This window comes from Bombina bombina, chromosome 1 (genome assembly GCF_027579735.1).
Source record: "Bombina bombina isolate aBomBom1 chromosome 1, aBomBom1.pri, whole genome shotgun sequence".
In the NCBI taxonomy this organism is placed as follows: domain Eukaryota; kingdom Metazoa; phylum Chordata; class Amphibia; order Anura; family Bombinatoridae; genus Bombina; species Bombina bombina.
Window position 1 is genome coordinate 53385006 of NC_069499.1, and position 14665 is coordinate 53399670.

Below are 14665 nucleotides of genomic sequence, written 5' to 3' on the forward strand. Positions count from 1 at the left end.
ATTCTAGTTACATCCCTAAAGGGTGTAATGAATCACATTAGGCAAATGCTTTACACTGCTTTGCATTTACCTTATGAAGACCCTAACTTTAATTCACCCTACTTGCAACTGTGCATATATAGCAGCTACATTATTTTGATCAGTTATATGATATGAATCAGTAACTGTATAATAGCAGCTATCAAAAGCAAGTATACTAGCAGTAAGGTAAGATTCACACAGATATAACTAATATATATTTCTTAGGATTTTATATAAAACTTGCACCACTAATGGTATATGTAAAATCAACCCCTTTCATACAGGGCTATGTAGTCATAGATTTCTTCCTGTGCAAAGACATTTTATTTGTACCTCTGTGTATTTTGCTAAGGGGCTAACTTACATTTCTGTGTGCAGAGGCAGGGCCCAAACATACAGCATAGTGCTCTATAAAATAAGCATTTCAAAAGCATATTAAATGTATGCAGTAAAAATCGTAATGGACAAAAAACCTATTAATATCATGCATGGAAATTTGTATTTAAAGCCCACAGCAAGACGTGACTTTACATTCAGCGGCAATTTTTTTGCGGAAAAACGTAATTTCCAAAAACAAAGTTTAGAATACAACCGAGGGGTCAAAATCCAAAGAGTTTCTTTAATCTCTATATTAAAATGAGTCTTGTGGCCTTGCTGAGTGGGCTGAGCATGTATTTTCCTTGGGTGGGTCGTTCTGTTAGCTAACGTAACCTGATGAGTTTGTTTCAAAATGCAGAATCTGCTTATTAAACTGAAATAATAGAAACAAATGCAAGGCAAGTTATGCAGAAAGCAGCAATATATTTTGTATAATTTGTATTTGCTTTAAGACATATATAATTAGTGTCAGTTGTTTCATTCCGCTTTCACTCGCCCCTGAAAGACTATACATTTAAGAAAGCTTCATTGCTGTCTATGGAAGTTAGCTCAAATATAGCTCGGAATTCCAGGTTCAGACCCTTTTCTTTGAAAATTCCGCAAGGGCTGCCTATGTGAGGGCCAAGGTGATATTTCTTGGCATGCTGATAACAGTTAGAGAATTGGGTTTGTAGAGAGAAATACAGGCCCTACTTTGTATAGTTTAAGCCCATTGATGTACTTTGGGGTGAGTATCAATAGCAATTAATTTTACCCAATGTGCATCCTATATATTTTACTCTACAGAAAACTGATCTGTAAAATGACACATATATTTGCACTAGGGTTTAGGTGAGTGTGCAGAAATGTGTATGGCATAGAAAAGGGACACCATAGGCTCACTGCTAGATCAGATCTGTCTGTGGGCAAATTTTAGGAATCACAGTCTCTGGAGATTTCTTTTCAAAACTGAAAAAAACCCTCAAAGTACTACGTAAAGTTTTGATAAGAAGAAAGAAAAAAATAAATGAAGAAAAAAACAAACAAAAAAAACAAAACAGAAAGCAGGAGAGTGAAGTGGTGGTGTGGGGGAAAGGGCTAAACTTTATTCATTGGGATACTGATTTATATTTCAAGGAAGTAATGTGTAGTTACTTATTTTTAACCCCTTGGCTGCCAGAGAAGCAGGCAAAGCATTGCATCCATCTCTGTCAGCCAAAGGGTTAAATATTCAACTCTTATAACAACGATGGCAAGAAACAATTTTGTTGCCTCTGTTTTAGAACTTTTTGGGTTACGGTAGAGTTTATAAAAGCAATAACAAAAAAAACAAGCAACAACTAGAATAACCAAAAAAAATTAAATTAAAAAAAAAAAAAATTAAATTGGAAATAAATATCTTGGTATGAAGGACTTTAAACACTCACAAGTATGAATTAAAAAAAAAATCTGAATGGATTTTATAACCACCAAAAAAGTCATGCGGTACAATGTGAAGTGGATCAACAAAAAAAATGATATATAAATATATACAAAGTGTGTATATATTTAATACATACAGGTAAATATTTACCTATATACAGGTACAATAAACTTTGGCTTTTTTTTTCCGGGAACTGACACACATGAGATTACTCGTTCTTAGGAAAGAACCAACCTAAGCATTCATATACATGCATTTTATATCTTGAATGGCAGGACCTGGAATATGGCTGGTGTTTAATCTGTACGATGCCATAAATACAAGCCATGGTTAATGTTCAATATGTTGCAGACCTCTCCGGATATGATGGGTAGGTTGTAATTTTCTGGCTGCCTCATTTCTGGGGAGTTTATTCTTTTGTGGTTAAATAATGTTCACAACCATTAATGTGATAATTAAAGCTCAAAATATTTTATCATCCATCTAAGTAACATATTTATCTTCATTATAGACCTTCATGAAAATGTTTGGAATACTGTACAAGTTATTATTATCAGTTATTTGTAGAGCGCCAATAGATTCCACAGCGCTAAGTTTTGGTAACATCAGCTTTTAAATATCTCAGGATCTTCCTCTGACAAACTGACTGTGTGTCAATCACAGTTAAAGGAACTTTAAAGGGACATAAAACTTTTTTTTTTTTTTCATTATTCAGATACAGCATACAATTGTAAACAACTTCCCACTTTAGGAAGGTAAGTTTAGGAGTGTGCACGTGTCTGGTGCATTATATGGCAGCAGTTTTTAAATAGTGTTATATATTAGCAAGAGTTCTAGATGGCAGCACTATTTCCTGTCATGTGATGTTCCAGGGATGTGCACACAACCTATCTAGATATCTCTTGAACAAAGAATAACAAGAGAACAAAGCAAATTTGATAATAGAAGTGAATTGGAAACTTTTTAAAAATGATATTCTCTATCTGAATCAAAAATAATTGGGGTTCATGTTTCTTTAAAAATAATTTTTTTTTTAATTATAGTCCATATGAAAGGGCATCAGTTAAACATATTATTAATATTTTACATTTAAAAAGGTTACTTACAAGTTGTTTAAATTGATATTGAAACTAATGGGGAATTTATATTTGTAAATATCTGATATTCAAATATTAATTGCTCATTGGCTGATAAAGACAGAAAACAATAAAAATGCAGTGTTATGCAAAGTATGTTCATGATAGGTCATATACAGTATATGCAAAGTATGTTCATTATAGGTCATATACAGTATATGCAAAGTATGTTCATTATAGGTCATATACAGTATATGGAAAGTATGTTCATTATAGGTCATATACAGTATATGGAAAGTATGTTCATTATAGGTCATATACAGTATATGGAAAGTATGTTCATTATAGGTCATATACAGTATATGCAAAGTATGTTCATTATAGGTTATATACAGTATATGCAAAAGTAACATTCTTGCTGCACGATAAATTTAAGAAAAAAATATCTTAAAATCCATCCATTGAAGGATCCTCAGCGATCCTCACGGCCACACATTTTCCTCCAAATTAGCACCACGCGGTACAGCCCATAAAGAGGTCGTCATCTGCTCCTTAATTTGTACTTATATTTACCCTATTATGAACACCATTTGCATAGCACAGTCTTCTTTACCCAAAATATTTTATAAAGAGGAGGGATATCTGGTTAAATTAAAAAAAAATTAATAAAATTAAATTACACCTGGAGGCTGCAATAAATAAATAAATAAATAAATAATATTTTTTTTTCTTTTGATTCTGACAGAGCATACAATTTTAAAAAACTTTCCAATTTACTTATATTATCAAATTTGCTTCATTCTTATGGTATTTTTTGTTGTACAGATTCCTAGGTAGGTGTTTAGCGCACTATATGGCAGGAAATAGTGCTGCCATTTTGTCCTGCAGACACAAGCACCCACCTGAGATTACTTTCCTGCTTTGCAACAAGGGATACCAAGAGAACCAAGAAAATAGAAGTAAATTGTAAGGTTGTTTAAAATGACATGCTTTATCTGATTTCTGAAAAAGAAATTTGGTTTCATGTCCCTTTATAAGCTATACAATTTAGCTCTCTCTTGTTGAATAATATGAGTCAGAAAGAATGACTTAAAATGATATGCATCAGAGGCAGGACCTAAGATATTAAAAGCTGACTTTGGGCTTATACAGTTGTTTTAATTTTTTTGCAATATTTGCTCCCTATGCTAAATTATTAAATCTATACAAAAATAGATTATCAAAAAAACTCCATATGCCTGAAATGTTAGTTATAGAGAAGAAATGTTACCCTTAATTTGCTAAATTGTTAATAAGGATTTAACAATAATCTTAGCAAGAGAAAGAGTTAACATCACTGAAAGCAGAGTGACTGCAGAGAGGTGTCAGCCGGAGATATTACCTGAGAACGCTGTGCTGAGGGATCGTAGAGCAACCCTTATCCCTGCTGTGCAGACAGCGCTCTGCTCTCCAGCTGATAATAAAAGCAATTTACCCACAGGGGAAAATAAACAAAACAAGATTTTATCAGGACTGAAAGGTTAAACTCCCGAGAAATTATGACAAGCAGGAAAATATCATCAACGAATTGTAGCATTTTTGCAGCTTATCAGATAACTGGGGCTCCTGCAGCACACATCGTGTACATATAATGTGTGGGTTTGTGGCTCTTGGTCCCTGGCTTCATTGTAATGGCAAAACCTGATCAGGAGAGCAGAAGGGATGGGACATTTATCAGCTTTGTTCAATTCGTTAGCTTTTTAAAGTATTATAGGCTAGTTATGACTGTAACAGTATTTTTTTAATCAGATTGTTCTAAAAGATATATAAATCCTTGCCAATCTAAGGTATGTTAGGGGAGAGGAGATAAATGCTTGGTGGTGCAGGGATTAGCCACCACAAACTGCACAGTTTACTATCTAGTGCAAGCAGAGAAAATGGTATACATCTAAAAAAAATACTCATATAACAATGACTAGATCAATAAATTAGATTAATATATAACCAACTGTTAATGCAAGTTTCAAAGAACAGACATTGTATTAATGTTAAATTAGATACACCCTGTTCATACCTCATCTCTGGTAGACCACAACTAACATAAATTCACCTCTGGTAGAGAGACCACAACTAATCTGACATAAATCCACCTCTGGTAAAGAGAACACAACAAACCTGACATAATTCCACCTCTGGTAGAGAGACCACAAGTAACCTGACACGAGTCTACTTCTGGAAGAGAGAACCACAGCTAACCTGACATAACTCCACCTCTGGTAGAGAAACCACAACTAACCTGATATAAGTCCACCTCTGGTAGAGAGAACACAACAAACCTGACATAATTCCACCACTGAAAGAGACACCACAAGTAACCTAGCTTCCCCTCTGGTCGAGAGACCACAGCTAACCTGACATAAGTCTACCTCTGGTAGAGACACCACAAATAACCTAACTCCACCTCTGGTAGAGAAACCACAGCTAACCTGACATAAGTCTATGTCTGGTAGAGAGACCACAATTAACTTGCATAAGTCCACCACTGATATAGAAACCACAACTAACCTGACATAACTCCATCTCTGATAGAGAGACCACAACTAACCTGACATAAGTCTACATATGGTAGATAGACCAAAACTAGTAGTGCAATGCTGTTCCTTCAGTAAAGGATAGCAAGATAATTAAGCCCATTTGAGAATAGAAGTAAACTGGAAAGTTGTTTAAAATGTTATATTCTATCCAAATCATGAAAGAAAATGTTGGGGTTCCCTGTCCCTTTAATCCCATATCTGATAGTGAGGCCACAAGAAAACTATAAAATAGCACTAATCAGTTTTCTGATACAGAGGCCACTAACCTGGCATAATTTCACTTATAACAGAGAGAGACCACAGCTAACCTAACATAAGTCAACCCCTGGTAGAGAGACAAAACTAACCTGGCATACGTCCACCCCTGGAAGAGAAACCTCAACTAAACTCACATACATCCACCTCTCATTGAGACAACAACTAACTTCACAAAATTCCTCCTCTCATGAGACCACGACTAACATACAAAAAATAAATTATTCACTGGCACTATGTAGATAATAGGAAGATTACGCTATGGGGAAACTCGCACTCCATGAGGGATTACCCATTTGGTGCTGCTATCTCTCTATATGTAAATTAGCAAATTCAGCAGATAAATGAAAATATAGAAAAAGAAAAAAGGTAGAAAGGAACAAAATAGGGAATGTGAGATTTGGCGTACTATCGTCCTCAAATTTTAAAATGTATCACTTTATTATGATTAATTATAAAGCAAGTATCAAAAATAGGTTAATACTGGTTATATCACCAGTCCACTCTGACAGAAATTACACTAGGGTTATAAGAAATGATACATTAACATAAACTGCGGTAATGGAGTTGGACTCCCATATTAATGGAGACCATAACCGCAGCACTGATTCCACTCACAGGGACGCATCTTCCAAGTATTCCCGGCCGATAAGCAGGAACCTCGGCATCGGTCTTGAAGATTTGTATATGACAGCGCCTGGCCAAATAACACACAAACGCGTTTTGGACATACACAGGCCTTTTGTCAATGTGACCAAGTCAGTCAAAGGTTAGACAAAGGCCCGTATAGGGGCTTAAACGCATTTGAGTGTTAGTTGGCCAGGCACTGTCACATACACATCTTCAAGACCTATGCCAAGGTTCCTGCTTATCGGTTGGGAATACTTGGGAGATACGTCCCTGTGACATGCCAGCATGATTTGTTTGTATGAGTGGAATCAGTGCTGCGGTCCAACTCCATTACTGCAGTTTATATTAATGTATCATTTCTTATTACCCTAGTGTAATTTCTGGCAGAGTGCACTGGTGATATAACCATTATTGACTGATTTTTGATACTACTTGCTTTTTAATTAATCATAATAAAGTGATAAGTTTTAAAATTTGAGGAAGATAGTGCAACAAATCTCTCATTCCCTATTTCGTTCCTTTCTACCTTTTTTTCTTTATTTCCATTTAACCACGACTAACCTGTCATAATTCCACCTCTGCTAGGGAAACCTAAGATGATCTCTGATACAGAAATTACAAGTTTCTTTAAATATATCTCTGCTAACATGTTCACCATAAAACTGGCCTGATCCCAGCTCTAGTAGAGAGGCCTCCATTAAATTGATCTGACCCCATTTCTGATATAGAGACCACCATAAGATTTACCTGAATCAAGCTCTGGTAGAGAGGCCACTAGACAACTAACTCAATCCCATATCTGAAAAATGAGGCCACCAGAAAACCATAAAATACCATTAATAATTTTTCTAATACAAAGGCCACTAAACAAATATGTTTGATCTTATAGAGACAGCACAAGAAAGCTAGCTAATTTTATCTTCACTGTGAGAGGTCCCTATTAAAATCCATAATCTCATGTTAATCTAATAGCAGAGAAGCCGTCACCACTTCGTAATCCTTTCCAGGGCAGGAGACCACCACCAAATTTCTCTAATCCCCTCTCTGTTAATAAAAGCCACTTCCAATCTGAATTATTTTTATACATTGTCAAATGATTGTAATCCCATCAATGCTAGAGAGGCCTGCAACATGTCATAGAGAATCAGATGAGCGCAATCAAAGCTTTGTATTAAGTTCTTAGAATGTTGTGCATCTAGAAGGACTTTTTTTTTTTTTAGTAAGAAGAAAAAAAATGTTAACCCTTGATGCACGCTCACTGTACACAGGGTCTTGGGTTTTACTAAAGAGTAGAGGACACTGTCATTTACACGTTATATCCACCTAAAGTGAGTACTGTATGCATGTGCACAAGCACACACATGCAAGGGAACAAGTCACCTGCTCAAGACTGGAAGACATTTCAATCTGGGAGAAAAAATAATCACAGCGCAAAATATAACTGGGGATTAGCAGCCACAAAATGAGATATTTTGGGGCTGGATACACTTTGAAGCATCCACGCCAGCACATCTTTTTATTTATTGGTTTAACAAAATGCTTTGTTTACCCCCAAGTTCTGTGTCCAATAAAAGGAAAAGCCCATTAGCGCAGGCTGGTCCTGCAACTGCCCCCAAAATTCAGTGCAGAGAAATCTTCTCTCTGCTTCTCCATAACTGCCTGATACAGCCCTTACCTAGCAGTCTGTCTCTTTTATAGGAGATCAGATGCTTTATATTTGTGCACAGGTAGATATCAAGAGAGACATATATAGATAGGTTAACACATAACAGATTAATACACTGATAAACTGATAGAATGACAGAACAATAAGAGAGATAGATAGGCACTAGATAGATACTAGATAGATAGATAGATAGATAGATAGAGCGATAGATAGAGAGATAGATAGATAGAGAGATATTGAGATAGATAAATAGATAGATAGATAGTTAGTTAGTAGGGGATCAATTCACTAAAGATTAGTTTTAGGTTTTCAAATAATTGTGTGTTATTCATTAGAAAAAAAATCTCTTTTTTTATTATTGTATTTATCGCCTAAAAAAAAAACTACATTTTTAGAAGGAATTAGCTTTCTTTTAGCAATACACTAAAAAGTAGAGATATGTATGTGAATAGTTTAGTAAATTAATCTGACCAATTTTGTTCTTTATTAACACATTTTAAATGTTCCTCAATATAAATATGTCACATGCCCGAAACAAAAGACAAGAGTATTTGTCCTACTACAGCATCTTTAAAGGGACATGAACCCCAATTTTTTTTTCTCATGATTCAGACAGAGCATGTGATTTTAAACAACTTTCCATTTTATTTCAATTATCTAATTTGGTTAGCTCTCCTGGAATTCTTTGTTGAAAATTATACCTAGGTAGACGCAGGAGCCACAATGCATTACTGGGAGCTAGCTGCTGATTGGTGGCTGCACATATATGCCTCTTGTTATTGGTTCCCCATATGTGTTCAGTTAGCTCCCAGCAGTGCACTGCTGCTCGTTCAACAAAGGATACCACGAAAATAAAGCAAATTTGATCATAGAAATAAATTGGAAAGTTGTTTAAAATCACATGCTAAATAAATTTGGGTTTCATTTCCTTTTAAACATCATTTGTCTTACATTTGCTCTTTTCAGTTAGTTGTATATGCTCACCAATGTAATTTAAATCGATTCAATAAAGTGTGTTTGATTTCCTGATAATAATTTGAACTGACAAAGTAAATGTAGCTATTTAACAAATTAATTTATATGAAATTAGATTTAAATATTGACAAGAACTGTATCTGTAACTTTCAAATAAGAATATAAAAACGATATGCTTGTTTAATTCTCTATTCTAGTGAGCCAGCAATATAGTCATCTTTAAAGAGGCATAGTACTCAAAATGTTTCTATTAGACATGTGCGCAGCACAAAAATTAGTTTTGGTTCGTTTTGGATTTTTTCGAAATTCATTTCGGATCACTTTGAATTTCGGATACATTTGAATGTATTCATTTCTGCTTAATTCGGATTCGAATAAATTCGGATGTATTCGATTCGTAAATTCGTAAGTTCGGTATGTGTTATGTTGATTCAGATGGTTCCAAGTTACCTAAACGGAATTCACTGTTTCACTATTATATCTCACTAAATTTAATTTTTATACTGAATTGTGATTATAAATTAAATTTTTATACTGAATTGTGATTATAAATTTAATTTTTATACTGAATTTTGATTAGTCCATGGCAATTCGAATGTAACAAATAAATGTGAACTAATTCGGATTTATTCGTTAAAAATGCATTCGGATTAGTTTAGTTTCATTGTTAGGGTAATTTGGAAATTCAAATCGATTTGAATCTCCGAGTTTGTCGAATTTGTCCAAATTTCGATTTGGAAAGAAACGCACATGTCTAGTTTCTATCATGTATATGAAAGTCTTTGCTTTAAAAGGCTATGCAAAATAAGTTTAAAGTGATAGTAAAACGTATAGTGCATATATGTGTATAACTAACATCTCTTAAAAATGCGATTAGTTCAGCATAGGAACATTCATTTAAAGGGTTATGAAATCCCCATTTTTTCTTTCATGATTCAGATAGAGCATGCGATTTTTAACTTTTTAATTTACTTTTATTATCAGTTTTTTATCTCTTGGTATCTTTTGTTAAAAACCAGGAACGTGTCCTTAGGAGCCAGCCCAATTCCGGAGCACTATATGGCAGCAGTTTTGCAAGAATGTTATCCATTTTCAAGAACACTAGAGGGCAGCACTATTTCCTGCCATTTAGTGCTCCAGATGCCTACTCAGGTATCTCCTCAACACAGAATATTATGGGAAATTTGAAAATAAAAGCAGACTGATCACTTTTTTTAAATGGTTTGCTCTGTCTGAATCACAAAATATTTTTTGGGGTTAAATATCCCTTTAAAAAAAAAAAAAGTAAAGAAGGACAGATAATTTTTTTTTTGTATAATGGCCAAATTAGGATTCATAAAACTCCTTTTATATAAGAATAGTAAGTATCAGCAATTAAACACTGAACTGCAAAAAGATTTGTTTGCAAAATGAATGTTTGTAAGCTGTAATTTTGTTACCAGAATTTACATTTTGCAGTCTGGGGACAACCCTTTGAAAAGCTTTTTGACTATTTTTGCCATTTCATCTGCTTTGGGCAGTTAGGGAAAGATATTAAGTTAGCTCATGCACTGATCAAGCAATAATTGTGTAGCATGTTGCAGCGTCAGCAGCTGAATCCTGCAAGATGTCCTACACACTATCTGGGGAGAATAGAAAAAAATGTAATTTCAGAGGTAAATTATATGATAGTAAATTGCACAAGTGTTTTACTTTGTATATTATTTATAATTAAAGGAATATTGAAGTAAAAAGTAATGATTAATATAGAGCTTGCAATACATTTTTAATTCATTTTATTAAATCTACCTTTTTTCTATTTCTATCCTTTGTTGTATCTTAGCTTCGTTCCACAGTGCAAGTATTGAGAAAACTAAATTTTTTTTTTTTTTAAAAACGGTAGGCTCCATCTAAATCTAATTTAACTTTGGGTTTAATGTCCCTTTAATTTAACATGATTGTTCAGGGAAAAAAATCTGGATGCTAATTTTATGAACTTACTGGGCCATCAATGTCTTCCCTTTGTCCCATCTAATGAAAAACACTTTTATACGTATTAAAGTTATTAGATTTTATTTATGGAAAAATGGATGATCCTATGCTGAACAAAGCAATATATGTTATGTAAGCCTTTTAGAGGAGTGTCTTGCACTACCAATCAGGGTCTGGGAGCTGTCCCTATCAGCCACTGAACATTAAAGCAACATCAAACCCAATTTTTTTCTTTCATAATTTAGAAATTTCAAACAACTTTCCAATTTATGTCTATTATCAAATTTGCTTCATTCTCTTGATATCCTTTGTTGAAAAGCATATCTAGATAGGCTCAGTAGCTGCTGATTGGTGGCTGCACATAGATGCCTTATGTGATTGGCTCACCCATGTGCATTGCTATTTCTTCAACAAAGGATATCTAAAGAATAAAGCAAATTAGATAATAGAAGTAAATTGGAATATTGTTTAAAATTGTATTCTCTACCTGAACAAAGAAAGAGAAATGTTGGGTTTCACGTCCCTTTAATAACACAGTATCAGTTGTGCACCAACATACTTGTCAATGGTTTTAATTTAAATAGCAGTTGAAAGATTAATATTCTGTACTTTAATATGCATGACAATTTAATTTTGAATACAATGTCCCTTTAATGTCCAAATTATTTTTTATTGGCAGCATTTGGACCGATTGATAAAGATCCCCTGTTAGTGAATCAAATATTACTCTGTTGAAAATGACATATAATCACAATATTATTTATTTCTGACATGAAATATTGATATTAAAACCTTTGGTGAATATTCCCCAAGCATGGATATGAAGACAGACAGATGAAAAGAAAAGATATTAAAGGGATACTAAACCCCAATTTTTTTCTTTCATGATTCAGATAGAGCATGTCATTTTAAGCAACTTTCTAATTAACTCCATTGATCAATTTTTCTTTGTTCACTTGGTATCTTTATTTGAAAAATCAGGAATGTAAGCTTAAAGGGGCAGTAAACCTACAAAATAATGTTATATAATTCTGCACATAGAGTAGAATTATATAACATTATCTTAGCGCTAACTTTATACAACATAATATTGCAGCAAAATGTTATTATAAAGTAGAATTTCTCAGACCGCCGCTCCTTGCTCTACTGAGCGGGTCTGGTTTTTTTCCTAAGCGCATCTGGACAGCTGTCTAGTCACAGCCGGCCCAATCACACCATTACACTCAGTGTAGCACCTCCCGCTCTGGTCTGGTAGCTTGCTACATTGAGTTTAATGGCATGATCGGGCCGGCTGTGACTTCTACTTTATAATAAAATATTGCTGCAATATTATGTTGTATAAAGTTAGCGCTAAGATAATGTTATATAACATTATTTTGTAGGTTTACTGCACCTTTAAGAGCCGGCCCATTTTTGGTTCAGCACCTTGCTAGCGCTTGCTGTTTGGTGGCTAAATGAAGCTACCAATCAGCAAGCGCTACCAATGTGTTGAACCAAAAATGGCCCGTTTCTAAGCTTTACATTCCTCCTTTTACAAATAAAGATAGGAAGAGATCAAAGAAAAATTGATAATAGGAGTAAATTAGAAAGTTGCTTAAAATGTCATGCTCAATCTGAATCATGAAAGAAAAAAAAAATTGGGTTTAGTATCCCTTTAAGGAATATATTGATGAATGAACAGACATATAAAATCAGTGGGTTAAGATAACAGAACTAGACTGACAGATGGTTTGATATCTACATATAAGCATTAGTTGCCTCTGCGATATGTACATATCTGAAGTATATGTAGAGTAAACTATGGCTGATGCTAGTTAGCAAGCAGAAAATACACTAACCTGACGTACCTGTGCCTGTTTCACATTCTACAACATCTTCATCATCACTGCTGATAGAACATTCTGCAGAGGAGCCAATGTCTTCAGTAAGCTGAAAAGAAAAATACCACAAATGTTATACTAAACCTAGAAGGGTTTAGCAGCCAATAATGCTGCCCCAAACTAAGGCCTAGTTTGGTGATAAAACCTTTAATAATAAAGTCTATGGAGATTTTTAATGTTAAAGGGACAGTCAAGTCCAAAAAAAACTTTCATGATTCAGGTAGGGCATGTCATTTTAAACAACTTTTCAATTTACTTTTATCACCAATTTTGCTTTGTTCTCTTGGTATTCTTAGTTGAAAGCTAAACCTAGGAGGTTCATATGCTAGCTTCTAAGACCTTGAAGGCTGCCTTTAATCTGAAAGCATTTTGACAGTTTTTCACCACTAGGGGGCGTTAGTTCATGTGTTTCATATAGATAACATTGAGCTCACGCGCATGAAGTTACCTAGGAGTGAGCACTGATTGGCTAAAATGTAAGTCTGTCAAAAGAACTGAAATAAGGGGCAGTTTGCAAAGGCATAGATACAAGGTAATTACAGAGGTAAAAAGTGTATTATTATAACTGTTGGTTATGTAAAACTGGGGAATGGGTAATAAAGGGATTATCTATCTTTTTAAACAACAAACATTCTGGTGTTGACTGTCCCTATAAGACCAGTTACCACCTCAATGGAAACTAGGCCTAAGTTTGAACTACTCGCTCCTCCTGAATAGCCAAGAAATGACCATAACCCTCAGTAATGAATTCTAGATGGAAGGTGAACCGCTAGAGAATTCTGAGACTCAGTGACTACAAGGTCCTCCCCCCCACATAGAAAAAAAGCATTTGAGGTTAATGTCAGATTCTTTTTTCTCTGAATCTGCTTTCACCTCCCCCCAATTTATTTTCCATTTTTTGGTTAAATCACTTATTTCAATCCTGATACCTCCCTCTATTAAAGCTAATCCTGTAATTCTCTAAAATTCATTTAAATCTTTTTCTTTCTACTCTTGCTTTCAATTTTTGTGTCTGTTTTATCCCTTTTCTGTGTCTCTCTAACTCTTGGGTGCATCACCCTAAACCTAAACCTTCTCATTCAATTGAACCACTATAAATTTACAAGCAGGTTTAATGTTCAATTTGGTGCCCACAGAGTAACTTAGAATAATTTATGAAAGGCTCCTAACCAACAGCAGGCAAGGGGTACCACAGGCACCTAAATAAAATCTCCTTTTTGCATCTCTGTATGTAATTGTGTCACCATGTGAGGCAAGCCAAGCCCCAGCAGAGTTTTGCAGCTGGCTGAGAAGCATAACAGACATACGAGCCACTGGGATTTCATGTAAACATTACCCAGGAGACTCCGGGCCAACAGCTAAGTATCTGTGTAATTACCATCATTAGGTAAATCAGCTTCATAACCACTAGACCAGCACACGATTGCTGCAAAATGCGGTCTTTTTTCAGACTTCAGTTCCGTCATACTCTAATCTTTGGTACAGGGTTTATAAAAAAGATAAAATTATAGCCCAGAGATATACAATATATTTAACGATAAAGCAAGGCACTTTATTTAATACAGAAAATAGTCATTGGGTTCGGAAAATGAACTAAATTAGGGTCTACCAGTAGATCTCTAAGTACTAAGCAGTAGATCACAAGACTGTTGATTAATGTCCATGGTCTCTCAACTTGTAGCGATGATATGGGCATTAATTTAACCTCAATATTAAAATATGCATTTGTATAAACTTTCCAATTAACTTCTATTATCAAATTTACTTCATTCTCTTGGTATCCTTTATTCAAGAGCATACCTAGATAGTGTAACAGTATGCATGTGTCCTGAGCACTA

General features: G+C 34.5%; 1 protein-coding gene across 1 annotated transcript in view; it reads right to left on the reverse strand.

Annotated features, from left to right (window-relative positions):
• The window catches only part of NRXN3 (neurexin 3), a 1194892-nt gene that overhangs the window by 38639 nt on the left and 1141588 nt on the right, over positions 1–14665 (reverse strand). Inside the window, exon 18 of the mRNA XM_053697352.1 lies at positions 12795–12876. Coding sequence (XP_053553327.1) covers positions 12795–12876 — 82 coding nt within the window. The remainder of the gene's footprint in view (positions 1–12794; positions 12877–14665) is intronic.